Source organism: Lynx canadensis, chromosome A1 (genome assembly GCF_007474595.2).
Source record: "Lynx canadensis isolate LIC74 chromosome A1, mLynCan4.pri.v2, whole genome shotgun sequence".
Lineage (NCBI taxonomy): Eukaryota > Metazoa > Chordata > Mammalia > Carnivora > Felidae > Lynx > Lynx canadensis.
In genome coordinates this window covers 101,734,284-101,761,964 of record NC_044303.2, presented here as the reverse complement: position 1 = coordinate 101,761,964, position 27,681 = coordinate 101,734,284, and the positions used below count along the sequence as shown (strand labels likewise).

The following is a 27,681-nucleotide window of genomic DNA, read 5'->3' as shown; positions in this document are numbered from 1 at the left end:
TAGAAGGATTTTTCTTGAACTCTCATTAAACAAAGCTCAGATACTCCCTGGTATGTACTTCTTACGATGGGGCTCCAACAAGGCAAAATCCTAACAGAGACGCAAACCCCTAGAGCCCGTCCCTCCCTTCGGCTCTGCATCTCACACAGGCGAAACTAAGTGGAAATCGGGAGATTTTCAATCCCTACCTTACATTCGTAGGAGTAGCATCACTATACCCACGATTAGAGGAAGGGGGGGAAAAGCAAGTTTAAAAAAACTACCTTTATTTTTTATTTCTTTTTCAGTTACATACTTTTAAACAGGGATGTGTTTCATTATTCAGACATTCAGGCAATGTTGACTTCATTAGTGTTGACAGAAAAGAAGCATAAAAATGCAAAACATTGTTGGCTTAACCTGAACATACCTGCATCACCTATTACCGACCAGTTTGTGTCGCCAGAAGACTCTCTCCTTGGCGTTAAAATGGAGCACTTAAAAATATTGCTAGAAAGCAAATGTCTGCACACTGGTCTTTGCAGCAAATAAGGGTATTTATACTTTTAAAATATTTTAAGTCCATAATTGGATTAATATACACACCTTCTTATGTATAAGGAGTTCAGATCATATAAACACTGTACAGTCCAAAAACCCTACTGAGAATAAAACTAAATAGGCTTATGATAAGAAATACAGGTATCGCATGTATTTACAAATATCATAGACACACAAATTTGGTCAAATACTGTAAAGAAAGAAGTGGTTTCACATTATAACGGCCAAAACATCCATCTAGGTTGCTCAAGGCAAAACGAAAAGAAAACCTCAGTATGGAACTCCTGTCGTTGGAGACATCGTGACAGTATACAGACAGACAGAATGGAAAACTGTTGACCAAACTATACAGCAAATGCCTTCTAGGCTGAGCGTGGGCCTTTCAAATCAAGAACTTGAAACGATCGCAGGATTCAGAGCAACGATGATAAACAATGTCCCGATTTGCGGTATCTGTGTGGGCACCTAATTCAGCAAAAACGATACACGGACCTTGTGGCTACTAAGAAAAATAAATTACGGATACAATCAAATCCCTGTAAATGCAATGAGGAAGTCAAAAATGTAATTTATTTACTTTCATTACACATTTTAAGTGTTACCTTGCGACAAGAAAAATAAATAAGCACGCCTGAAGGCATGCTGCCCGAAGACAAAGGAAGGGCTGCGTGGGAAGAGTAAGTAACAATTTCATAAATGAAAGGTGAGTGTGCGATCTGAAAAACATGATTCTTTTTCTGGCCAGTCGTTTTGTTTTAACTCTGCTTGAAACTTCTGGCTGGCAGACTGTGACCAAATACACCTGTATCTTTATGGCTTCAAACAAAGCACACTTAAAAGAGCAGACTGGGCTTCCTGTTTGTGCAGAACGATTAACTTTGTTCATGTGCAGGCACTTCAACAGACTGTGGAGGCAAAGCACCTGACCCATCCTTTCCAAAATAGTTCTCACTCATCAAAATTATACTAAAAGGTAGGAAAATTCCAGAGAACCGGCAAAGTTGAATACAAGAGGCTAATGTGCACAGAGGGCAAGAGAGTGACCCAGTCTTTATTGCTGGGGGTCCTTTCTTTTTTTTTTTTTTTTTTTTTTTTTTAATCAAAGAGCAAATAATTAACAAACAGACATCACTGCATGGCACATCGAAGTTTTCTGCTTAAGGGAGAGTGTAATCATTCAGCAGGAGGCTTCAGTAGGATCTCCTCAGACTTCAACCTTACACATCGCGATGAGATTCACATTTATTTCTTCTCCTTAGTGTATTTAAAAAAACGAAAACAAAAACAAAACTCCAACATATTTCATTTCTCAAAGTATTCGCTTCTTGCTGTCTAACATACATTATTATCTGGAAGCATAAAGTTACATTATACAAATATTTTGCTTTTTTTTTTTTTCTTTTAAAAAAAAAGCGCTTTTGCCACTTCAGCAACACTGAACTTCACAAAGTGGTGCAACAAAAGCAGAGCTCGTATTTACCACGCGACTCGTGATTCCATTTTACCACCTACCATCGGCCGCACCCCGAGAGCGTTTTTCCTCAGTACCTCTGGGCAGTGACTGTACCATGATTTCACAGAGAGAATGTTAATATGACTCACGCACAGCCGTACCGTCAGTAATACTGAAATCGATGCAGATGCCACACAAGAAAGGAACGTCCCGTAAAATAACTTCTTTTACATTTGGGGGCAACGGTGTCTTCTCTGTTGCACTATCCACCGGGCGGGGGGGAGAGGGGGGCGGTGGGGGAGGAGGGACATTCCTGTTTGATTATGCTCTTACAGAAGTTATCAAAAACCAGATCAGGTATATAACTGGCTGACACTGAAGATACTATACTGCTTTTTCTACAACAGGAGGAGAGCTTCTGAAAAATGTCCTCAGAACGGTATTCATCGACACCACCTCATTGGTCCATTCCGTTCATCGACGGGCAAAGCACTCGTGTTTCGACAAAACTTTAAAGCTTCCATAAAAGTTAAATTAGAAAAAAATATGAATGTAAGACAACCACAAAATGAAGTATGAAAGTATGTATGACATTTTTGTTTCTACGAGTGAGTCCTCGAAAATGTATGTGGTCACTACGGAGATGATTTTTAATCACAAGACAGCAGATGAACACGTAAGTAACTCCCCATGATCTGTCTGTGTCCAGAGTCATTTGTGGCGCTGTATGGTTTTCCTTTTCCTTCGTTTGAAAAAACAGCAGCACCTGTGGGCGGAGGGAAACACTTCTTTTATTATGAAAGTACTAAAAGGTCGCCAAGGAAAGGCAGAATTTAGCCTATTAGTTTCAATGGTCATAGAAAGCAACACGCTAATGCAAGATACACGGTGAACATGCCAAGGAAGCAAACAGATTAGTGAGACTACGGCAGAGTGATCACTAGTGTGTCATCAACGTGCCTTTTAGGAACATAGCAAGACGTTCTATGCAACATCAAAAGGAGCCACTAAATTGAAAAGGCTTTGCACCAAGCCTAACTGAGAAGCCACGGGACTGTGAATCCTCGCTGACCCCGCCGCATTCTATTCTGAATACTCATTAACCTCTGGCAATGGCGTGCTTTTATAAAATTCACCTTATGTACTCTCTCCCTTTCTTCCTGATATTTATATCTGATTGTTAAGACCAGGAAGAAAGAGACGGAATGCATAAGGTGAGTCAGAACTAGAGTTAGAATTAGAAAAGGAATAAGGGGTTGGCGGGCATTGAGGAGGGCACTTGCGGGGACGAGCACTGGGGGGTCGTATGTGAGCGATGAATCACAGGAATCTACCCCCAAAACCAGGAGCACACGGTATGCACTGTAGCCAATCTGGCAATAAATTATATTAAATAAATAAATAAATAAATAAATAAATAATGAATAAATAAACAGAAAAGAAAAAAAAGAAAACCAATAATGATCCTAAGAGTGAGGATTTTATTTCCAGCAAGAATTAGTTTAGATTCCAAAAGGAAGAAGAGGAATCCCAAATACACTCTTCAACAAACATTTTCCACCATACTTACAAACTGGAAGTGAGAAAATAAAATATGTCAAGACTTGCCTCCTTTAATTCTGTAAGGGTTAAGGTCAAGCTCATCGTAGGTAAATTAAGGTAAAAATTACGCTCAACATTTAAAATAGCACAATTGAGGTGACTCAGTTTTGTAGACTATGAGGGAACAGCATGCTGATTTTTATTCCTAGGTAAAAAACAACTCTAGAGATGACCCCTCACAGGCCTAGTTTTTCCCACAGTAAGTTCTCCTCGTCATGAGAAGACAGCACATGTAACACGTGAAGAACAATGGTGAGGGTGGTACAAAGTCAAAGTTAAACGAGAAACACCGAGTAGCAACTAATAACAACAAAATACACGCATATGTGTGCTCGAAAAGCCTGGCATTCCTTCAAATAAAGGTCTGGCTGTTTTCCTCTGCCACACGGAACACAAAGTCCACCTATCAGAATACCAAGGGGACAGGCAACGCATAGAGAGGCTTCCACTTTTCCACTGAAGTCCAATGTGTGTGCGTAGACAAATAGGTCAGTCCTATTTTGTAATTAAAGAAATATTTATATGCGTGGTGATTCAATTAACACAATACTGCCAATTCAAAGCCGGAACACAATGTGACCTTATAAAGATGTTCCTGTAATCCTTAGCAGCCCGCCTGCATAAAAGGATATTCCATGAATGGCTTCAAGCTAAGCATAATGGAGACCATATAACTTCAAGTGTCCTATCCAGCAAAATATGGTGGAAGATGAAATAATTCCCGGATATCTTTTCTATCTTTCTGCGAAAGAAATGTAAACAGGAACCCATACTGTCCGGCTAAATTACATAATTGCTCCACCCACATTATCGTTGGTCAAAAATAATTTCAGACCATTTATCGTGATTTACAGCGTGACTATGAAATCACTATGGGGCATTCAAAACCAAATTACACGATTGTGTTTTTTTAACCCCACTCAAACCGCACATAATATTAGACCGTGGAGCGTGAATAATTCAAAACTATATATATCAGTGGGTAAAGATCCAACTAGAAATATGTGCAGCTATCAATCTTTATGAATTTTACTCTGAGGTGACCACCAGAGAAACCAGAGATAAATTACCCCATCAAGGGTCTTGAAAAGAGCTACCTCTAGAAAAGAAGGCTCTAGGTACAATAGATTTTTCCTAGATTTATAAAAATGTCTTGTAACTATCCGCTACCTAAATACTTTCTCAAATGGGTGTTATACATATACATTTTCTCAAATAAAAAAGTGAAAAAAAAGTTATTTAAGTCAAAGTGTTAGAGATGAAAACCATTAGTCAAAAAAAAAAAAGATATCTTAATAAAGGACTTAGAAAAGAGTCATAAAATGTTCATCTCGTAAAAAAAAATTTTTTTAATTGATAGTGAGAAGAGACCAAAGACTTAGAATATTAAATTTAAGAACATGATCACATTTCAATAGAAATTTATTTAGTATAAAGTTCTGATAATGTTCACTGTTCTTAAATACTGTCATTTGTCTTTTCAAATGCCAAACTACAATCTTTTAAAAGTTTTCTGCTGAAAAGGTGTTCTAAGAAGTGTTTAAAAATTGTTTCAAATGAGCCTTTTGGTGCAGGGAATTTAAAGCAATACATATTTTGATCAACAAGTTCCATATTTCTCACACTTCTGTTATTAGCAATTCACCATGTCTGACTTGTTTTCCTAGTGACATTTAATCTTCTTTCTAATTCACCAGACAGCTAAGTTCTTCCTATTTCTTAGGTAATCTTTCCTTCAATTATGTATTATTTAACACAGAAAACCAGCCCAAGCATTCACTTGAGCCTAAATAAAATTTTCAAATGAATCATAACTGTAGAGACCTTTTAAATTAAAAAGCAATTTTAAAAAGACATCTATTTTTTAAAAATAAATCCCACCAGTAAAGAGTACACCGTTGAAACAAGACTTGCCAGGGAAGCTGGCATGCTATTTAACTCACTACCACCAGAGGGCAGCATTGCTGCATGCAATATAAATGCATCCACATAGACCGGATGCTCTAGAAGCAGAATTACAGTTGTGTAAGTTGAGAAGAAAATTGATGTTTAACCTGTGGCTGGTTTCTTAAAGCTCATTACCAAAACGGATGATTTACAGTCTTAGTGATTAAGAAAGTGGGTCTCGTGTCAATTCCCTTCAATCTAAAACAGCGCTGCTCCCACGTGACCATTTTACGTTGTCCCCCCCCCCCCCGCCCTCAGGACTCATCTGAATTTATCTTATTTATTTTCTTATTATCTTACATTGAATGTCAGCTTCTTAAGGGGTTACTCACAGATACGCCCCGCAAATGGGCACAAAAATCCCCCCAAAATCTTTATCGAATAAAAAGTGGCGGACTTGACTCAGAGACGCAACTCCTAGCCTAAGAACCCAGTCAAAATTCCAAAGCATGTTCTAAAGCAAGAGTTCTTACCTGGGGCCCACAAGCCCTAGTGAAATGTCACTGAATGCAGACTTTGGTGCCTGTGGAAGCTTTTCTGGGGAAAAGCGGTTTGCGCCAGATTCTTCAAGGAGACTAATCCCAAGTGGCACCGCTCTGTCTACATGGCACCTGCCAGGTCCCCCCTCCAGCTCCTCCACCTCCAGTGAGTCCTTGGACCAGAATCTATGAGCTGAGGGCTGGAGACACTGAGTGGCCACCAAGGCATCAATTTATATGAGTGCAGGCAAATGAGTAAAAAGAGGCCATGTGATTTTAACCCTTGGTACAGCTGAAAGAGGAAAACAGTTATTGCTAACAGTAACTGCAAACAACAGCCAATACTGCAGGAATGTGCACATACACAAGCTCTCACAGATGTGGGGAGCGAGCTCTTTTGGTCACTAAATTCAACTAGCTGGCCTTAGAAAATTAGCCACACCCTTACATTTTTTAAGCCCATTTTTTGTCCAGGCTGCTCAAGGGCTCTATTTTCTTATGTTATTAGTCTACACCTCATTTGCAGTCCCTTCAGATCTCCACTCTTGACAACCCTGGGGAAATGGATTAAGCTTACCAGACATTTAAATCATGTTCTTGTCAATGCTTCTTTTTTTCTTGGCTCTTTCTTGGTTATGCCTATGTGGTTCCAGCAAGCTAATATGCTCTCCCAGGTCAGGCTCATGCTTCTCACATGATTCCATAGCTAGCCTAAAAGCGTTGAAGCCACACCTCTACTCTTAAATTCTTTGGAAATAAATGGTAGATGCTGCTTCCAATGAACTTGAGGGTTGTCGCTGTAAATATTGTTTAGGTAGTAAACAGGAAATCATAACGGATCAAAGTCCTCAACTATGAGGAAAACACAAGGGACAAGGCATTGCTTGGGACGTTATACCGCCAATTCCCCTTTATTCAATGCCTCTCTGCTTCCTCTAGGATGTGACTGTCTTCCGAGATCCACATCATATCCTTTCTTCTCACATCTACCCAGAAAATGACCCATGTTGCTCTGTCTGGATCTGAAGTTCCTACCTGTCCCTTCAGCAGTAACTCACTGTCTCCACCTTCGGTTGCGAGACTGTGTTGTACCTGCTGGACCCGTCCCACTTAGGACTCTGGAGCCTAGGCTCCCCTTATCGGGGTCGATGAGTATACATGTATCTTTAATTCCTTGACAAAGGATTTTCTCCCTTCAGATCTATAAATGAAACGTACTTTCATATATCTGGATCCCTTATGGAAAACATGCGAACTAACCAGTTAAACAAAAACAGTTTAGACAGAAGCCCAAGTCCATCCACAAAACCACACTAACTGGGAACCACAGATCTACCCTCAGTTTCAACTTCTTCCTCTCCATCCGCGGGCAATCGGTCCCTCAAGTCTGAAATGACTTTCAAAGTTGGGCCATCCTCTCGTGCCAGCTTACTCCAGGACCGGTGGCCTCCACCACTGCTAAGAGCCTCTTAACACACGTCCAGGCTAAGTCTCTTCTTCTCCCCAGTGTATCATCCAAACTTGTCTCCTAGAGATGCCCTTGCCCTTTGCCTTTACTATCTCACCCATGGTTCTCCACGGTCTAGATGTTAAGCCCACACGGCTCTTACAATGGGGTTCCGACCTATTTCCACTCCCCTCTTGGTCTCACCTTGCATCAAGCTTCCTGTCCAGGCAGCCCATACGACACAAGGGAGGGAAGGAGGGAGGGCGGACGGATTTTATAGAACGTAATGAGCCCCAGGAAATGACACAAGCCTCAAAAGTGCTGCCCAACTAAACGCCTCAAGGCTCGATCTGATGGAACCATTTCTTGGCTTGAAACCCACAGCTTTCTCTTCTGTCTTGAGAACCTATCACATTTTTTTTTTTTTTTTTTTACTTGCCTACAAAAGTCCTTTGCGATGAGGCACTTAGACGACTTCCCACTGTGATGCGTTCACACACTCTGTACGTGCCTGGGTTACTCCTCTCACCTGCCTCATTCTTTCCTCGCTCCCGTGCTGCTCGGCCACTTCTCCCTGTCTCCTGCATCCAACTCCTTTGCCAAACCTACTCATCTTCGAGAACCGGGACCCACGTGCCCTTACCCAGGAAGATGTCTCTGATCTCTCAGCTGGAAGTGCACACTCCAGTCTCTTCAATCCAGTAACACCATATCCTAGAGGCCAATCCTGGAATACCTGGTATTAGGCCAATGATTCTCAATCCTGGTTGCTCCTTAGAATCAGCTTCCAAGCATTTTAAAAGTACTGCCAGCCGGACCCCCACCACAGACCAATGAAATCGGAAACTGATAGCGCAGCCTGAGGGCTGGCCTATTCTGCAAACTCCCCAGACGCTTGTGATTCGAAGCCAGGACTGAGGACTACCACCTGACAGTTACAGGGTACTTGCTATCTTTTCTAAGGGAACAGCAGGGCCTTGACTTCTCCTCCTCATCGTGACATTACCAGATATGCAGTAACTGTTCGGCAAATGTTGCAAAAGGGAAAGACAGCAAAGGAGATGAAAAAAGACAATGGCATAATACTTAAAAAGTCAGTAACTAAACCAGAAGAAGCCTTGTGTTCCTAAATTCCTGGAGGGAAAGATAAGGGTGCTACCATTTGTATCACCGAACTTGAAAAAGAAACAAAAAACTCTCTGATACAGTGAAGAAAGTGAAATCTCATCACTAACGAAGGAGCCATTTAATGTGCTGGACAACAGTGTAATTTCCATCATTGGGAAATCACGTATCGAACCTTGAGACGCGAAAATGTCCAGAGGCACCGGGTGGCTCAGTTGGTTGAGCGTCTGACTCCTGATTTCGGCTCAGGTCATGATCTCACCGTTTGTGAGTTCGAGCCCCAAGTTGGCTTCCACACTAACAGTGCAGAGCCCGCCTGAGATTCTCTCTCTCTCTCTCTCTCTCTCTGTCTCTCTCTCCTTCTCTCTCTGCCCCTCCCCTGTTCTCTCTCTCTCTCTCTCTCTCTCAAAATAAATAAACACTCAAAAATAAATAAAATGCCCAATGTAAAATATATTATAATCAATAGGGTGGGGTGAGGGCGATCTCTGTCAGTCACAGAGAAGAAGAAAGAAGGGAAGCTGGAAACGCAGTGTGGAAGAGAATTCTCGACAGGTGATGCAATTTAGGAAAAAACACACTCTCGTGTCTTCACTACAGACTAAGAAGGTATGAATGTAACAGTCACCCTGATTAAAGGGAAACCAATGTGAGGTGTTGAGTTTTCAGCCAGTGAAGAGGCAGGGAAGTTCAGAGGATTTCTGTAGCCCGTCTGCAGGAAGGCTTTACTGAAATCATGGGTTGCTATCCATTTTTTTTTTTTAATAACTGCTTTATTAAGATACAACTCAAATCTCATACAGCTCACCCTTTTAAAGCGTACAATTCAGTGGTTTCTAATATATTCAAAGAGCCCTGCGTCCGTCACCACAATCAAACCTGAAAACATTTTCACTGCCCCAAAAGAAACCACATAGCCTCACCTATCAGCAGTCACTCCCGCCCCCTCTCCCCTGCCCTGGGCAATGACTGGATTCCTCTCTTGATTGACCTATCTGGACATTTCACAAAAATGGAATCCTGGGGTATTTTTTGTGCCTGGCTTCTTTCACTTAGCATCACGTGCCTGATTTCGGTGTTGTACGTGGCCAGCAAACAATGGTCAGTCCATTGTATGGATACGCCACATTATGTAATTGCAATTATCTAGTAATAACTCATCATCCTGTTTTAGGCACTGGGGATCTGAAGATGAAAAAGGTCTTGCTTTCAAGAAATTCAAGAAGTTTCAAGAAGCTGGAGAGAGGTCAAGAGAACAATATACCGACAGCAGACTGAAAGAACCCACAGAATAGTGTTCAAAATGGAGAATGGGGCTGGCCAGGATGAGCAGAGGCCAGACTAGCGGGGGGATGAAGGGCCTGGGGCCAACCGTGCCAAGGAACCTGGACTCAAATCTCCAGGCAACGGAGGACCCTTCCTTCAGGAAGAACCTTCCCACCACACTTGCTTTTTTTCTCATCTTCTAACACCTACAGATAGAAACGCAAACCTACAACGTATACACCCACACCCATCCCAGCGAAATAAACCACCATGCCATTCTTCTAAGCTACCTCCAGAAAGCGTGCTCTGATCACCCTGGCAGTAAGTAAGGCTTTTCTTTGTAAGCCCTTACAGGTTTATACCTTTTCATGGTAGTTATCATGTACAAATTACGTATGCATGCGGACACACTGCAATCCTCCCTGCTGGTGTGCAATCGACTTAAGGGCAAGGGCAGTTTCAGATATTCTAAAATCCAAGCAGTGTAACTGGTGATTAAATAAACTGGGAAAAGGTCATCGATTTGGCTAAAAGCAGGTGTCTGGCACGACGTGTGCACAGAACGGCCAGTCTCAGCGAAGAGGGTGGGTATGGAAGTGAAAATATGAGACACTGATGGAAGAAGCACACAGCTAAGAACACAGAGATGGGGAAGGTCACTGGCAGCCAGAAGCGGAGGAATAAATAGGGTGGGGATAGTTACGGAGCCCCCTCCACGCACCAGACAAATAAGCGGTGCTTTATCCCCATTCGTTTCCTCAACAGCCTACGAAGGAGGTATTCATAGGCTCGTTCTGCAGAACGAGAAGTACGCTTCAAGAAGGTAACTGTAAGTGACATAAGCAGGGTTCTACAGCCTGTGCTTGCCTGCACAGGACACGTGCTCCCACCGTGACACATTGCCACCCTACTTTTGTAAGTGGGCTTACGTCTGCACAAAACATCAACTGCGGTTTTTATTCTTGATGTAAAAGTGCCCAAGTATGTAGCTAATTATACCCTCAAATCCACTAAAATAAGTCAGACTGTCAATAAGGGCCGTAGTCACAAGTGATAAAAATGGATACTTGATCACTACGGCTCTTGAAAAAGAAATATTCACAAAAGAAGTTTCCTGATCTTGCAGCCAGCAAATAAGCATTGTTCTGAAATTTATGTAAGGTTCCTCTCGGATATGAAAAGAATGTTCCAAAATTTACTAATCTAAGGAACTTTCTTTATTTACTCCCAGGTGGACTCAAAATTTGTCCTGAAAACTAAGAGGAACATATTTAAAAATTTCTTTTTAATGTTTAATATTTTTGTGTGAGGAAGAGACAGCGCGCACACACGTAAGCAACGGAGGGGCAGAAAGAGAGGGAGACACAGAACCTGAAGCAGGCTCCAGGCTCCGAGCTGTCAGCACAGAGCCCAAGGCGAGGTTCAAACTCACAAAACTTGAGATCATGATCTGAGCCAAAGTCGGACACTTAACTGACTGAGCCACTCAGGTGCCCCAAGATCTTTTTTTTTTTTTTTCAATTTATTTATCTATTTTGAGAGAGACAGACACGGCGTGAGTGGGGGGAGGGACAGAGAGAGGGGGATAGAGAGAGAATCCCAAGCAGTCTCCCCGCTGCCAGCGCAGAGTCTGACATGGGGCTTGAACCCATAAAGCCATGATATCTTGACCTGGGCAGAAACCAAGAGTCAAAGAGTTAACCGAATAAGCCACCCAGGTGCCCTAAGAGGAGCATTCTATTTACTTTAAAAAAATTTTTTTTAATGCTTATTTATTTTTGAGAGAGGGAGAGAGGGAGAGAGAGTGAGTACAAGCAGGGGAGGGGCAGAGAGGGAGAGAGGCAGAGAATCCGAAGCAGGCTCCAGGCTCTGAGCTGTCAGCACAGAGCCCGACATGGGGCTCAAACCCATGAACCACGAGACTATGACCTGAGCCAAAACCAAGAGTCGGATGCTTAATGGACTGAGCCACACAGGTGCCCTGACTAAGAGGAACATTTTAAACATGGCATTAGGACTAGAAAAAAGAAAAAAGCAGAGGACAGTTTAAATTCAACATTAATTCAACTAACAGAATTTTTTTTTCATAATATCTGCATGTAGCAGGAAGTATTTAGACGAGGACTTCCCTAACACTCTCTCTCTAGAGTTAATCATGAAATGTATCAGTGTATTCAATGTATATTCAATGGCAACACAATTAGTAAATGACATATGGTTTTAGTGACACTACAGGGGTGAGGGTGGGGGATCTGCTACGGGAATTAAAAATTACAAACAGGAAAAGAGAGAGCTTAAAACTCAAACTTCCTTCTGTTTAAACAGCAAATAAAGCCTCTGTGTTACAAAACAAATGCACAAGCACAAGCAGAGTGGGTGTTATCAACTACTCAATTAAAAAGTGCCCCCAAGTCTATGTCACTTAAAGCAAAAAAGCAAAAAAGCAAAAAAAAAAAAAAAAAAAAAGTTGCAGCAGGCAAAAGAGCTCCTCAAACAATTATTTCTTGCTTTTCAGACCTCAAATAAATGACACCAAATGTTTTTGAACAACTTTTACCAATTATAATTTCTATGTTGAAAGGTATGTTTTTTTAAAAAAGCAAAAATCTTTGAAATGACAGTCAAGGGAGCTATTTCTGCCTGCCTACACTTGCAAACTCACCACATGTTCAACACTTTCTGGCAGCTATACACAAAAAAAAAAAAAAAAAGAAAGAAAGAAAGATAAAGAAAAAGAAAAAAAATACAAGGAAAAAAGAGAGAGAAAGGGAGGGAGAGGGAATGGGGGGGAGGGAGGGAGGGAGGGAGGGAGGGAGAGAGAGAGAGAGAGAGAGAGAAAGAAAGAGATCATCAGAAGTAGCCCACATTGAAAACATCACATTGTTTTTCATGCTTAATTTTTTTCCAAGCAGCTTTATCATTTACATTCGTAGAAGAACTACTGTGAAACTAATATAAACACATGCAGCATACTATAAAATTAATATTCTTATGCTTACAGAAAAAAAACGAGCATCTATCCTATGGAAATAATTTTCATGCATCAACGCTCCTAAAAATAAAATGCTAAAGACAGGCTGTTAATTCTAAGTAAGAAATTGAGCACAGTTCCTAAATAATTATTTTTGTATTGTAAAACTTATTTACTGAAATAGCACTAGTTTCAACTTCGCGGTTAAAATAACTACAAATATCACTTGTTTTGCATGCACCTATTCCCTTAAAAAAAGTCTCCAGGAATACTTGTATATGACTATAATTCTCAAACATGCACAGTTTAAGAACAAAGAAGGAAAACAAATCCGTACTTGGTTTCATCCATCACTTCTACTTCCGTAGGGGCTGTGATGGGTGCATTTGAACGTCCTGCGGTGGGGTCATCTGTGTTTAACTCTCCATTTGTCGAACTTACAACCTGCCGAAAAGAAAAAAAAAATTACATATACACAAAGTAACAGATTATACAATGATAAAAATTAAGATTAAAGTATGCAAATTAGAAAGTTAATACGAAGAACACAAAACAATTAGTATGTAGTTGAGTTGTTCATAACTGAATAAAGTAACAGGTCTAATATTGTATGAAAAATCAAGGCTATCCAATATTGGCTTTTCCAACTAACTCCCTTTTCATCTTGAAATTTCTGTCTTGTCTCTTTGCCTCTATTTTTAAGGCTAATTCCTCTGCTCCAGTCCCATCAGTTCCCCCAGGTGTGCCCATCTCCCTAGGCACCTGGCTACGGCATTAACTGGTCCCTTTGTGAACATCCATACGGCTCCTTCCGACAGACCTTGTGCTTCTGTCTGCACCCCCTGCTTGGGTCTCCCTTGCCTCCTGCCGACTCCTTCACCTGGCTGGTCAGGCCCCTGATCCAGGAGTCACTGTGATTCCACTCTCAGACTGAAACCCTACATTTCATCCATCAGCGAGGCCTGTTAAATCCTCCCCCAAAACACAGCCCCAGACCAATCAGTTCTGGCCACCTCTATTACCACCAGGGCTGTGGTTCAGGCCACCTCAATGATCTCTTGTGGATATGAGAGCAACAACCTATTAACTAGTCCTGCTCTCACCTGTCCCTACCCTCCATTAACGGACGGGCCACATGACAACCGGAGCGCTCATTTCAAGATGGAAATCAGATCACGTATAATTATCTACTTGAATCTTTTCAAGGGTCAACCTCCCGTTTCACTTAAAATAAAGATCCATATTCTTTACCCCAATTTACAAAGCGCCACGTCTGAACCCTGCCTACCCCTTGACCTCCTATTACCTTTTCCTTTGTTCACTAGCCTCCATCCAGTATGTCAAACTTATTCCTGCCTTAAGGCTTTGGTATCATCTCAATGCCTGAACTCTCTTCCTGCTGAATGGCCATTTTCCTATCTTTCAGATTCTCAGAGAACATTTCTAAAGCAGGCCTTTTCTGTCACACAATCTAAGACTTCCATTCAGACACACTATGTCACGTTATACTCTACTGCTAACTCTTTGTATAGCATTTACTCAGAGGTGGTCCTCTGATTATGTGGACTGACACCCACTCCCACCTCCTCCTGCTCCATGACAGCAAGAATTTTGTACTGCTCCCTTCTATATCTACCCGCTATACCTGGCACAGAACAAGAAGTCAATACATATTTGTTGAAATAAATGAATGAATGAATGCATGCAAGGATGAGCGAAATCCTGAAACAAAATAAAAATCATGGCAAAACACCCACATTCTCCCCAATCCTCTTGGTCGTACAAAGTCATCTTACTATCCTATTTCTTGCTTTCCCCTAAACTTCTTCAAAACAACAGTCTTAACACTTTCATCTGCCATTCACTCATTCCTTAACTTCCTACAATCTGTACTCTGTCCCTACATCAGATTTCTATTAAGATTGCTCTTAAAGGTTACCGATTCCTAGAAAATAGATTCAGTTGCTCTTTGCTCGGTCCGCATTTTCCTGTACATTCCTGTATCACTTAGCACCAGTTGGTACTTTAGAGTAAGATGGGTCTAGAAACAAAAGTTAGCTCTAACAGCTGTGCAACCCAGGAAAGATATGTCATCGTGCTGAACTTCAGTGTGCTCAACTATGAAATGGGAAACAGGAATATCTATTTAACAAGCCTGATACGGGGATGAAATGGAATCGCTATGTAAACCGCAGTGACAGGCATGTAATACGAGCTCCATGAATGGCGGCCACCACTACTCTGCAAGTGTTGCCTGCATTTGTGGCTTCAGCCACAACCCCTACGTAAAGCACCTGCTGAGCCAACCACCGACCCACACACTCACTCAGACCAAGTTCGGTACCTCAAACTCAGTACTTCCAAAATCGAACCTCTCATACTCCCTCTTAAATGTGCTTCTCTTCCTGTATCTATGGTTCCAATTTCCAGTAACCCCTACCATCTTCCCAGACTGGACTCCAGGCTCAAAAGCGAAGAATCAGGCTGCTGCTTCCCCCACCTGACCTCGTCATAAGAAAAATAATGTTAACGTATCATGGGCCTGGACACCACATTGACAGCTGGCTACTGGGTCCATTTACAGAGCCCCCATTTTGCTGAAACTTCACTAGTTCACATGTTCTTAATAAGAGGTCACAACATGCCAGGAAAAGCAACTATGCGTCAACCTACAAATCTAGATTAATGCAGGAATCATGGAGGCTGAGGTTCCTATATCCTATGTGGATCTACTACCTACAAATGAACACTACATTTGTGGCCATGGCTGAAAAACACACAAAAACCACCCAGGTCATCTTCAGAGACAACCAACCCCAGGAGAGGAACACTCCCATTTGTTTCTAAGTCTGCCCCCCTGTTGAGACACCAGCTTCCTCCTTCCTGGCATTCTACTGAGTTCCAAGGCAATTTTTTCTCTTTATTTCTCCCTCTTTCTGAAAACACCTAACAGTCGCTATTTGCTCTAATTATCAAACGTAATTAAGCTCTTTATTCTTAATTTTTACAACGTCAGAGTTCCTACAGTGAATTACAAAGGAGAGCAGGATTCTTATCTTATACTCTTGTACTCGCCACTATCTGTAATTTTCAGGATGCTTTGCATACAGAAGATAAACAGTTCACTGAACAATTTCCACTGCTCTTCTCTCCACGTAATACTCACAGGTTTCTCTTCCTTCTCTGTGTTCCACAGCCCTAGACACTTGGACGGATCCCGTCTCAACCTATAGGCAGCTCCTCGAACATGTCTTCCCTTACTTTAAGTGGCATAATTGAAAATTTACACCTCACGTATTCTAAATTTCCAGCAAGAGCAACTGTAAGAGCATGCTGACTATATAATCCGACTTACTTCAGTTCACACAAAGTCCTACCTGACTCTAATAAGCTTTATTCTACTGAAATGTTTCCAATCTCATTCCACGTGGTCAACCAGAACCAGACCAGAAGGAAATAACATCTTCCATTATATCCTTCTTTAATGTAATTTTTCTTTGCTTTCCCAGATTCCCTAACTCTCTAAGAAGAGGCTAACATCCCAGGCTAAGAAGAGAAGCAACGTGGTAACAGAGTTCTCCTATAAAAGCAGCCTACTTGGGGCGCCTGGGTGGCGCAGTCGGTTAAGCGTCCGACTTCAGCCAGGTCACGATCTGGCGGTCCGGGAGTTCGAGCCCCGCATCGGGCTCTGGGCTGATGGCTCGGAGCCTGGAGCCTGTTTCCGATTCTGTGTCTCCCTCTCTCTCTGCCCCTCCCCTGTTCATGCTTTGTCTCTCTCTGTCCCCCAAAAAAATAAACGTTGAAAAAAGCAGCCTACTTAATACCGGTGACATAAGAGTATGTCAGGGCAGTAAAATTGCTTTCGCTTAAGAAAACTAAGGTCTTTTTGCAAAGGGGGATTTTACAAAAAAACAAAACACCACAAAAAAAAAAAACCCAAAGACATAGTATTATAAATGCTATGTCATTATATTCCTGGAGACCTAAATCGATCACATACACACAAATGATTTTTATCAACCAAATTCTGAAGAATGATTTCATTTATGTGACATTTCTAGAATTATAACTTGAACTAGAACCTGCAAGTCCACGAAATATTAGCATCCAATGGCTGATTTTTTGTAACAAAAGCGTATCTAAGATGACAGCTGCTTTCAACTCTGACATTTGAAAAAATAACTCAGGTGTTTTACAGGGTGTTTTGTTCTTGCTGTTCTTAAAGGAATGTTCTCTGATAGTCTCACGGTGATAAGAAACTCAGTCTAACTTTTATTTTAAGAGGTTACGGAAAAATAAAAGAAATAAGAAGGCAACCAGATGAAGCGGAGTTTAAGGGGAGAGAATGTGGAAACAGCCTGCAGCTAAGTGTGGGAGATAACCGATGGTTCACTTAAGGGCTGCCCACTATACCTGATTCCAAAAGAAGTCCTTCTCATAGACTTTTGAGTACAAAGACAACACACGCTACCTTTGTCATCAATGACTTTAGAAGGCCAATTAATTTACTTTCCAAATCCAGTGACCTCATACAAACGAGTTATACTACCACCTTCCTAATTTCTATCTGAGTTATGGTAAGCATGCTGCCAGGTGCATAGTACAGGCTCTCTGTCTTCATTAACCAGATCTCCATCCAGCCAGTAAATATACTAGAAATACTGAAATGTTATATATCTCACTTACGCCCTAAGCTTTTTCTAAAAGTCATCTGTAAGAAAGCACACTAAGAAATGAAGACATAGTTTAGAACAATTTCCAAAGAGATCACTGGACCCTGGTCAGGGTTCACACCTACCACATGAACCAACATTCTTACATATTCTAAAACCTAGAGCGACAGTTCTAACTGATGCTCTTGATATTTCCAACTGACATCCTGAAGGCACAGGGACATCCTCACGGACTTTCGGCAAAGATGCACCAAAATGGATTTCAATCTCACTTCCGCTGATGCAAGTCCTAAGCAGAGCCCTCTACTCTTTGAGTACTCGAGGCTCTAGAGATGTTACTGGAAATGTTACGGTAGCAGAATCTGAAAGCAAACCTGTAATGCGGATTTACCCCAGTGGCACAGGGACAAAGAGTCTCCTGAGATAAACGGCAGGAGCTGAGCTGGAAATGACTTATCTCCTGAAGGCACACGACTCTCCCTGCACAACCTCCCCCTAGCAGATTTCAGTGCCCTGGAAAACAGGACAGAAAGATAGGACTGTACTGGTCACTCATTCCTCCCCCTTGTCAGTACCTCCGTATTTTCAAAGATTTGATGAAGAAAGCTGACACTGGTTATTTGCAGTGTTTTAGACAGATCAGTATTCACGACGGGCACAACGGAGGACTGACTGCGATGTGGTACTGACTCCTGAGACTTGTAACCATACATGTTACCTTGTCAAAAGACGCTTGTCTCTTTCCTGCTATCATCACCTGCATTTGTATTTTTCGAGTCATGCTGACTACAACATCACAGCGCCCGGTACGACAATCGTCACGCTTTCGTGGCCATCGCCGCGACCTGGCTGCACAACACAGCAGCACTGTTTGCGGTTCTGGCCTTCCCCCCCCCCGGTCGGGCGGTGGAGGGGGACGGAGCCACGGAGTTCCTTAACTGCAACCCAAGGCTGTACAACTAGAGGAGATTTCCAAACCATCAGGAGCTGCGCCATCTCACGTACTTTGCCAGGAGCCCCCTTACCGTTTGTCTTCCTCCCTCTGGCAGAAACCACCTGTCCACTCTCCAGACCAGGCTCTCAGGTGGCCTGGTGTCCAGGGAGTCATGCTACAGCCACTGGCATGGCTCCCAGGGGATGCGATATGAGCACTGCCTGCTGCCAGTGGTACATTTTAAAACCTCATTTTGGAGGCGCCTGGGTGGCTCAGTGGGGTAGGCATCCGACTCTTGATTTCTGCTCAGGTCATGATCTCACGGTTCGTGAGATCGAGTTCTGCATCGGGCTCTGTGTTGACAGTGAAGATTAGGATTTTTCTCTCTCTCTCTCTCTCCCTCTCTCTGCCCCTCCCCTGCTTGCGCATTCTCTCTATAAATAAAATTTTTAAAAATAAATAAAAGCTCATTTTGGAGATCCTGGTTCACCAGGCAGAAAGGGATCAAAAAGGGCTAAATGACATTACCTCCTCCCTCAGCCCCCACACGAAACTAGATTCTACCTGCTAAGTATCTCTCCAGACCTCTCCCGTCTTTTCATCTCCGCTGCCCATCGCTTCCCTCGGCCAGACCTGCCTTAGACTTCTCCTCCCTCCAGTTTAGTCTCCAGCAGAAGTCTCCTTTAGAAAAAACACTAATCGGGTTATCCTGCTTATCTCTTCACGGCCACCCAACATTCTCAAATAAAGTACAAATTTAATAACAGGACCTGTTAGGTCCTTCATGATTTTTCTCCTGCTGACCTCTCAGTCTCATTTCTCAACACGCACACCAGCTTGAATGGACGGGAGTCATTTGCTTAGTGTAAAGCCTCTCTCTCCTGCACAACCTTACATGTGTTGTTTTCTTGCCTGGGACCGTCTTCCCTTGACCCTTCTCCCTTCTTCAACCGGTAACCCCTACTGATTCTGCACGTTAAAAACAGGTGAAAACACAGATTCAGGTAAAAAAGAGATTGTTTTTTCCAGGAAATCTAAACCTACAAAATCCGTTAGGTCCTTCCCTATACATTCTTAGAGCACCCTGTACTTTCTCCACTTATCACACCGCCTGTTTAATTAACCCTCCCCATGGACTGAAAGGTCCATGGGAACAGGCACCTTGTATCTGTTACTCCTCCTTTTTATTCAAAGACTCCAGCAGGGTGCCTAGCACCTCCTAGTAGACATTTACATAAATTTGCAGAATAATGTAATGGCCAAGAAACTGGAAGTAATGGGTCTAAGTTTCTCAGCCATATTTATTACCAAGGATTCTAAAGGAAGCGGAAAGGGGCGCAAGCTGACTGCCCTGGGAACTTTCCCAAAACACATATAAGCCAAGAACAGATGCAAAATAAAGTCCTCAGATACTTAAATATTATTTTTAATCTCTCAAGTGGGAAAAGTTTATCCAATGTATAGCTGGAGCCTTCTGGTCAGTGAATTAATATGATTACACTAAAGATATTGAATAAAATTAGATAAATCCCACTTTGACAATGCGTTCTTTGGGCTGTACCACTAGACTTCACTTCCCAGACACTAATCAAGTTTCTTAATCTGAAAAAGCAACAGATTATTCTAGTATACAGTATTTCATAAGCCCCACCTTCTATGCTAAATACTTTTTAAGTTCTCATGACAAAACAATGAGATAGAGGCGTTATTAATGTTTCCATTTTACTGATGAATAATATAAGGCAGAGAATGTGAACTCGAATTTGACTCCAGGGCTTGCGCTCTTAAACACAGTGAAATCACCTTGGCAACCTATCTGTTTGATCTGTAATGCATATAGTAATTCTGGAAAAACAAGGCGTTCATATTTGGACTCCACTATTCAGCTCCTATTAAAAGTGCATGCGAGGGGCGCCTGGGTGGCGCAGTCGGTTAAGCGTCCGACTTCAGCCAGGTCACGATCTCGCGGTCCGGGAGTTCGAGCCCCGCGTCAGGCTCTGGGCTGATGGCTCAGAGCCTGGAGCCTGTTTCCGATTCTGTGTCTCCCTCTCTCTCTGCCCCTCCCCCGTTCATGCTCTGTCTCTCTATGTCCCAAAAATAAATAAACGTTGAAAAAAAAAAATTAAAAAAAAAAAAAAAGTGCATGCGAAATAATGAGTAAGTGAGGATCCTTCTGTAGGTCAAAATGGCAAGACGTTTCATCTTGCATGTCAACCAGAAGCAGCCTGGAATGCTTTGAGGTGCCGTGCTGAGAGCAGTTCGGAGTTCCAGGAAAGGGTGCAGTGATAGGTGCAGAATGGATGCCATGGGCCCCAAATCGCTCACTTGGGGTAACTCTTGATTCTGCTTCCAAATATCCTAAATGTGTACTGTATTTACTTATCACCAGAGAGCTCTTTACTTATTATGGTAACGTCTTTCCTAAGAAACTACTGGATAACATGTCCTTAATATTTGTTGAAGGCAATTTTTTACTTGCCATAAGAAGTCAACATTGGAAACTTTTGTCCAATGGGTCATGTAATGATCATCACACAAAGAATCTCAAGGAAATTATCCTCACACTTGTGTATTAACAAAAAGGTTTTTCTCTTTATCTCTTCCCTTTATCAGACAAGATTCCTTTGTTCAGAAACAAACATAGTATTCATTTATTATAATTATCACATTACCTCGGATTTTAGGCACCTTTCTTTCCTCCTATTACTAGTTTTAAACTACAATTTTATTAGTCCAATTACACAAGTGTCCTGTTGTAACTTTTTCAACTTTTTAAGTGGGGAGGACACAGAGCATAAATGAAGTCAATATTTTAGGATAGAACAAGATTCAGGCATGAGCCTACTTACTCTGCCAGTAAATTTTTCACAGGAGTCAAATTGGCTTAGTGTCCCATCATGTCAGCTTACATAGTGTTGTAAAATAAATTCAGGAAGTCAATGAAAATAGTGAAAATTTTTTGTTTTACTTATGAATACAGAATTCTAGGAAGTAAAACTGATCACTTATTACATATTAGGATAAAGCCAGAAGTAGTCTCTGTAGGAAGAGAAGCTTTAAGAAGAGGGGATGAGAAAGAACCAGAGTTGAAACGACTCTTTGGGAACATATGAAAAAAGAGAACATAAAATACCAGAGTCATGAGCCCACAATCAAACTCATTCACCCTTTGATTGTCCAGAGATCCCATGAGCTACCTCTGGGAATCCCACAGAGCAAAAGAAACTAAGAAAATACAAGAGTGGTAATGGCACAGAAGTGGTAGGAAAGCTTTCTAATAGTGTCTTAACTGTTGTGACATCCCTGAACACTGAGCAAGACACCTGCTATTGTAACAAAGAACATTTTAGAAACGTGTAAACATATACAGACACATACACAATCCAGTTTGTGTTATGAAACTAAATGTAATTTGCTCCATTAACTTTTCCAAGGATATGAATTGGAGTCATAATAAAGTGTTACAATTCAGGCACCCTTGTCTCTGAGTCCCTCAGTCTAAATTTTTATAAACTCTTCAAATATCTCTGTTACGCAGGACTGAAAGTTCCACATACTCCAAAGTTCTATAAAAATATTGGGTTACGTAATTTAAATTGCCTCTAAGATTTAATGTGAGAAAAACACGAGAACTTAGGAGATTTAATCAAGAATGGATTTTTTAGAATTCAAAGCAAGAAAGACTAAAATCCAGAGCAGAGCTCCAATAAACTAAATATATATAGATACACACTAAGAAAAATGCAAATTTGGTAAAGCATAATGGAAAATTATTCAAGTGGAAATACGTGGAGAAAGAAGTCAAAACTTTTAAAGAAAGTTCTAAATTGAAATGGACTGAGATAACATTTATTATCTCAATTACTTTAAACCAGCATTTAAATTACCTTAAGCTGGCATTTTAAAAGAAATAAAAGACTTGGCAACCTTTCTCTTTCTACAATACACACAAAAGATGGAAATTCAGGGGGCATGAGAGGGCAAGATATAACTATCTCTAAGTGCACAGAAAACGGGTCCGGGAATGAACACATCAAAAATAAATAAATAAATGAAGGACTGCTTTAAATTTTTATAAAGAAAGTTGAAGGGAGCATTCAATAAGTACTTGCCCTTGAAATTATTTTCTCCATCTGCTATTTTCTACAAATACAAACAAAATAAACCTTTATAAAAATTAAGGTCATGTTTATTTGACCAGTTAATCAGAAAGTACATTCTGAGTATGAAGGAATGGAAAAGTTTCCTATCTATTTAGCTGACTTAAGTTTGAAGAAGGCAAAATCAACAAAAGGGAAAAAAGATATGAAAGTGTTCTATTACATTAAAAAAGACTGAGCTTATTATTGGAAAATCAAGCTTAACACATATTTCACACAATACAGTTTGTCTTTCTAACCTGTTGTGAGTATGACTTACCTAACTATTGTTGATTACACTTGCAAAAACGAACAAAGGTAAAATCGTAGTATCTCTCGCTGGTGGTCTTTCTAGGCCATGTTAATTTCACTTTTTTGGTTAAATACAAAGGAATAGGATTATGGAGAGTTCAGCAACAAGTTTTTCATTAGGATATGAAGTCATGCCATGAGTTTCAAAAAAGGGTTAGTTGTATAAATTTGGGAAATAATCACTCATGCAAAAATCAGAAAATACCTGTACCGAGCCACCATGTCTGTCTGCTGCAAGGTGAGCTCTCAAATGGTGGGGATTTGCCTGCTGGGAGTCCCAAGCTGCCCTGTGGTCTGCCGACTGCCATTTATTTAATGCATGTGGCATGCGTGGAAGAAGAAAAACCCAATATGTTAAACATCTCATCCTTATAATAGAGAAAACAAATGTATAAAAGGAAATTTAAAATACCCTCACTATTCTGAATCACAGCTGCAGTTACCTTTGCGTACTGGATGTGGAGAGGTTCTTAGTTAAATGGCTACTATTAGGTATTGATCAACCACAAGAAGTAAAACAGAACCATAGAATTTAGAAGGTAAAGGACTTGAGATACCATGGGCTCCACCCTTAAATTTTGTAAGTGAAGTTAACAAAGAACCAGGGAGGTAAAAAATGATGTGCCCCAGAAAGCATTCCAAATAAATCACAGAAGTACTACGATGCCATCCAGTATTATTTTCTTACAGTAGAGGTCCCCCTTGGTTTTCTGATGAGGGACTACTTCTGGCAATGTTAAAAAAGATCGTCCTTAAATAGCTGTACTTAGATCCTAAAAAATCTTTCTCTCTTGCTTAGTACCATGTTTCTGATTGTGAGGTTAATATGAGAAAACAGAAAAGCTCTGTGAAAAGGGAACAGTGTTAAAGAGAACACTAAATGTATATGACGAGCAATTTTTTGTTGTTGCTCACTGACACTCATACTTATTCAATGAATCCCTTTGCTTCCTTCACCTCTTTTTATCTGGTTCAAATTAAGGAACCCATTCCCAGGACAGGCTGATAATTCTTGATGCTTTTACATGACTCGGCAAATGTGCATGGCAATAACCACAAACTAATAATCTACCAGCAGAATCAGGAGTTGCTTAAGAGGGGTCAATGTGTACGTTTCAGGAAAATGTGGATGACACTAATAAAAAGAAGGGCAAGGGATAAAATATTTAAAATTCTTTTACAACTTGGTTCTGCATTAGCTTCTTTGTAGGTGTTATCTCATCTTGAGATACAGAGTATTATCCTCATTTTAATGATGAAGAGATTGAGACTTTAAATACTTGCCTAAGATCACAGAAATTGCAAAATACAGCAGGGATTCAAACTCAAGAGCCAACTGCTCTGCTCTGCCCATAGTACTACCTAGCTCCTTAATACAATTACACAGGTTCTCAAGTCTTCAGTCCTCCTTTCTTCCTCTCTTTTTCAACCTAAGTCAAGAAAAACTTGCCACAAAAAAGAACAACGTGCCACAATCCACCAAGTATACTAGGCTGTCGGGAGCCTGAGCCTATCAGTAGCCAGAGCAACCCTGGGCAGGAAGAGATGTTAAGTGCAAGGAGCACAATGAATAAATGTTCCACCACTAAGGTTCCCAAACAAACTGCACAAGGCCAAGTTATGTACGAAGTGTGAGATGGCATGAAGTATGTCTATCAAAACAATTACAAGAGTTCTCGGCCTTTTCATTAAACCCTCCATGTTCATGACCCAAATCTGGCAGGTGTGTAGCTTAAATTGAGATAAATTAGATGAGAATGAATCTGAAGAAGAAAGAAGGAAAATGCTGCTGAAATAGAGACAAATACCTCCATGCTGCCCAGAACAACAGGTGACATGAGAGGGTCATGGGCTGCATTCAGAAGACAGTAAAAGCTCTATCAACAGCCTCGCCTCAGAATCCACTGTCACGTGCACGTGACACTGTGTCTAAAATTTCAGGAAACCCGCAACTTCAACCATCGACTTCAGGTTACAAACTGTGTATCTGGGGACATTACAACATTTCAGCCGTTCAATTTCACGTTCTCTTGAGACTGTCAACTTTGGGTTTCTCATAGGACTGAAATATTTGTCTACTGCTTCACAGGTATTTAGGAAACGTTTTTGAGTTTTCCATTATGAGGACAGTCTGCATAGCCAGGTTTCAAGTTTAATATATAAGCTACCCTAACAGGTTTCCTGAAAAAACACAAAACAAAAAACAAAACTTGACTCCCTACATTTAGTGCAACAAGGACTCCACACACACAAAATATGGTTCCTACCCCCAATAAGCTCACAATCTAGCTAGGAAGACAAGTCTAAACCATATAGAACTTAAACTTGAAAATACTTACAATCTAACTGTACTCGACAATAAGAACTTCACTTACTGTGATACCTAATAGCTCAAGTAGTGATTTCCAGAGAACATGAATTACTGCTCTTCATCCCAATGAGAAATTAATTGTGATTTATAAAACACCAACCCTAAGTTTGGACTTTGGAGCCATTTCTTTCTATAGGCAGCACCTTACCAGAGTATTCAAGCTATCAACGAGTAGTAATTTATATATGAAGTAACTTCTATAGAAGACCGGTTCCTGTCCCAATTTTTCTAAGGCAAAATTCTAAAACTACTCTTTTTAAAGTGGCTGTACGTTAAAGCATAATGGTTTTAAATATCCCCTAAATGGAGCACTTTATTTTGCTATGATTTTTAATAAGTTGTGTTTTTTCCTTTGATTTTCATCTCTTGTTTAACTCAATGGAACTCCAGTGGGATAAAAGACAGAAGAGGAAGAAAGGCTAAGGATCATGTGTTAACATGATCCTTCCCCAGAAAGGGTTATAACTGAAAATTCTAAAGACCCAAATTAGCAAAATGTTTCAGGTCAAAGATGGGTTAAATAAAGCTTCGTTTCACAAAAATTTCAACAGCTTTCAATTACCCTGCCCAGGAAACACACACTCTTCGCTGCCCGTTTATCTTCTACGCTTTGCCTCAAACCTACTCTGGGCTCCAAGCAAACTGCAAAGCTCACTATTCCTCAAACTCCTACATTTTTCAACTTCTGCTTCATATCTTACCCTGTTTACTCTCCCCCAAAATGGCCTTGTGCCTCATCTGCCTTTAAAAATTCCCTTCATTCTTCAGGCTCATCTCAAAAGCCACCTTCTCCATGAAATTTCTATAAATGCCACATACTCAGTGATCCTTCATGGTACTATATTAGTATGTTTCATGTGATCGAGCTTACACTGCTTGGCAACATAGTTATTTATGAGTTTATTATAATAATCATAACAGCCTTGAGAGAGGAGGTTTACTGAATGCTTACTATTATGCTAGGAATTAACAATCACTATTTCTGTTTCACAGAAGAGAGAACTGAGGCTTTGAAAGATAGAGTAATTTCTCCAGGATCAAGTCATATCCAGGTCTACCCAATTCCAGAGACTGAGTGAGCTCTTAACCGCTCATTACACAACAACTTCTTACAGGTCACACTGTTTTCCTTACTTTCCTTACTTTCCACTAAATCAGACTATAGTTAGAAATACCAACCGCTATTACAATTTATTCCAACAGCATATCCAAATACTTTCATTCTAACAGAATATCAAATATTCTCAAAGTTTATACCAACTTATACCGCTAATTAGAAATTTATGATTACACATTTTCATGTGACTTTTAAACTAATGAACAGGGAAACTAGTAAAGAGTAGGTTTACTTCTTGCAAATCTATGTATCTTCAATCTTTAATATGGGTGTGTATATAATCTGTCTTTTGTCTATTGAAGAAAAAATAGGTATTTCAATCCTTCGGTATCTATCTACATGTGTGTATACGCTCACACACACACATATACACACACATATAAAGCTATCATCTGGGCATGGTAAACCACCAAATATGTTCAAGCTCTCAGAAGGTAGTACAGAAGGAAATCTAGACATTTCAAATCTGAAAGGGCAGCAAACCTGATTTTTGGATTGTTGCATCTTGTCTCTGTGTTGATGTGCTTCTCTGTTTGAGGACAGAGCAGGATCCTGCTGAACGGCACCCACTGGAGTAGGCTACAATACAATAGTTAACATCAATACCCTCTATTTCAGAAGTCTCACTTAAAATCATTTAGCTGCTTAAGGGAATCAAGGAAAAACTAAAGACACTTAAAGCCTGAAGAAAAGATACTATCCTTGAACTGTGTCATTAAAAATAACAAGCTAACACAAGGGAAACGCAGCTACTCTTTAGAGGGTTTTCAAAATATTTAGATATTTTATCAAGTATTCACTTTTTTACATCAATACAAGACTTTCTAATGCTGTCTTTACTTTTAGGTTACTTTATCGTATCAAAAAAAAATGAAAGTGTATGTGTGCATGTCTCTCAATTTCAAAGCTAATGTATAAACACAATAAATTATTTTTAGAAAATTGAGGAAAAGATTTTTTTAAATAAGGTCATGAACTGGCTTACTGTCAATATTCTGGCACAGGAGAGACGTACAAAAATTTTTATTTTTCAAATATATTTCAAAACTTAACATAAATACTTTAAGCACAGTTTATTCAGGCTGACATCATAGATACCACATACAATCAAATCACTTTGGATTAAAGAAAAATATAGATTAAACACTTCAATAAGCCATTGTTCAAAAACATGTGAATCTGAGAGTTTGGTAGTTCCAAATACGGATAAAAATTCACTAACAGTGAGCCACAAGTAAAGAAAATCTTGTACGACACTCATACTTATTTAAAAAAAAAAAAACTGTTGAGAATAAGTATTTTAAA

General features: G+C 40.5%; 1 protein-coding gene across 7 annotated transcripts in view; it reads right to left on the bottom strand.

Annotated features, from left to right (window-relative positions):
* Positions 1–249: 249 nt before the first annotated feature.
* Positions 250–27,681, bottom strand: part of CSNK1G3 (casein kinase 1 gamma 3) — a 105,890-nt gene continuing 78,458 nt past the window's right edge. For 3 of the 7 annotated variants that reach the window (XM_030317156.1, XM_030317157.1, XM_030317158.1), the window contains exons 10-14: positions 26,860–26,955; positions 23,094–23,189; positions 13,168–13,274; positions 12,522–12,545; positions 250–2,759 (exon numbers count right to left, since the gene is read on the bottom strand). In XM_030317156.1, coding sequence (XP_030173016.1) covers positions 2,705–2,759; positions 12,522–12,545; positions 13,168–13,274; positions 23,094–23,189; positions 26,860–26,955 — 378 coding nt within the window. In that variant the 3' untranslated portion in view covers positions 250–2,704. The remainder of the gene's footprint in view (positions 2,760–12,521; positions 12,546–13,167; positions 13,275–23,093; positions 23,190–26,859; positions 26,956–27,681) is intronic. The other 4 variants (XM_030317160.1, XM_030317161.1, XM_030317159.1 and 1 more) reach the window with 3 other exon arrangements.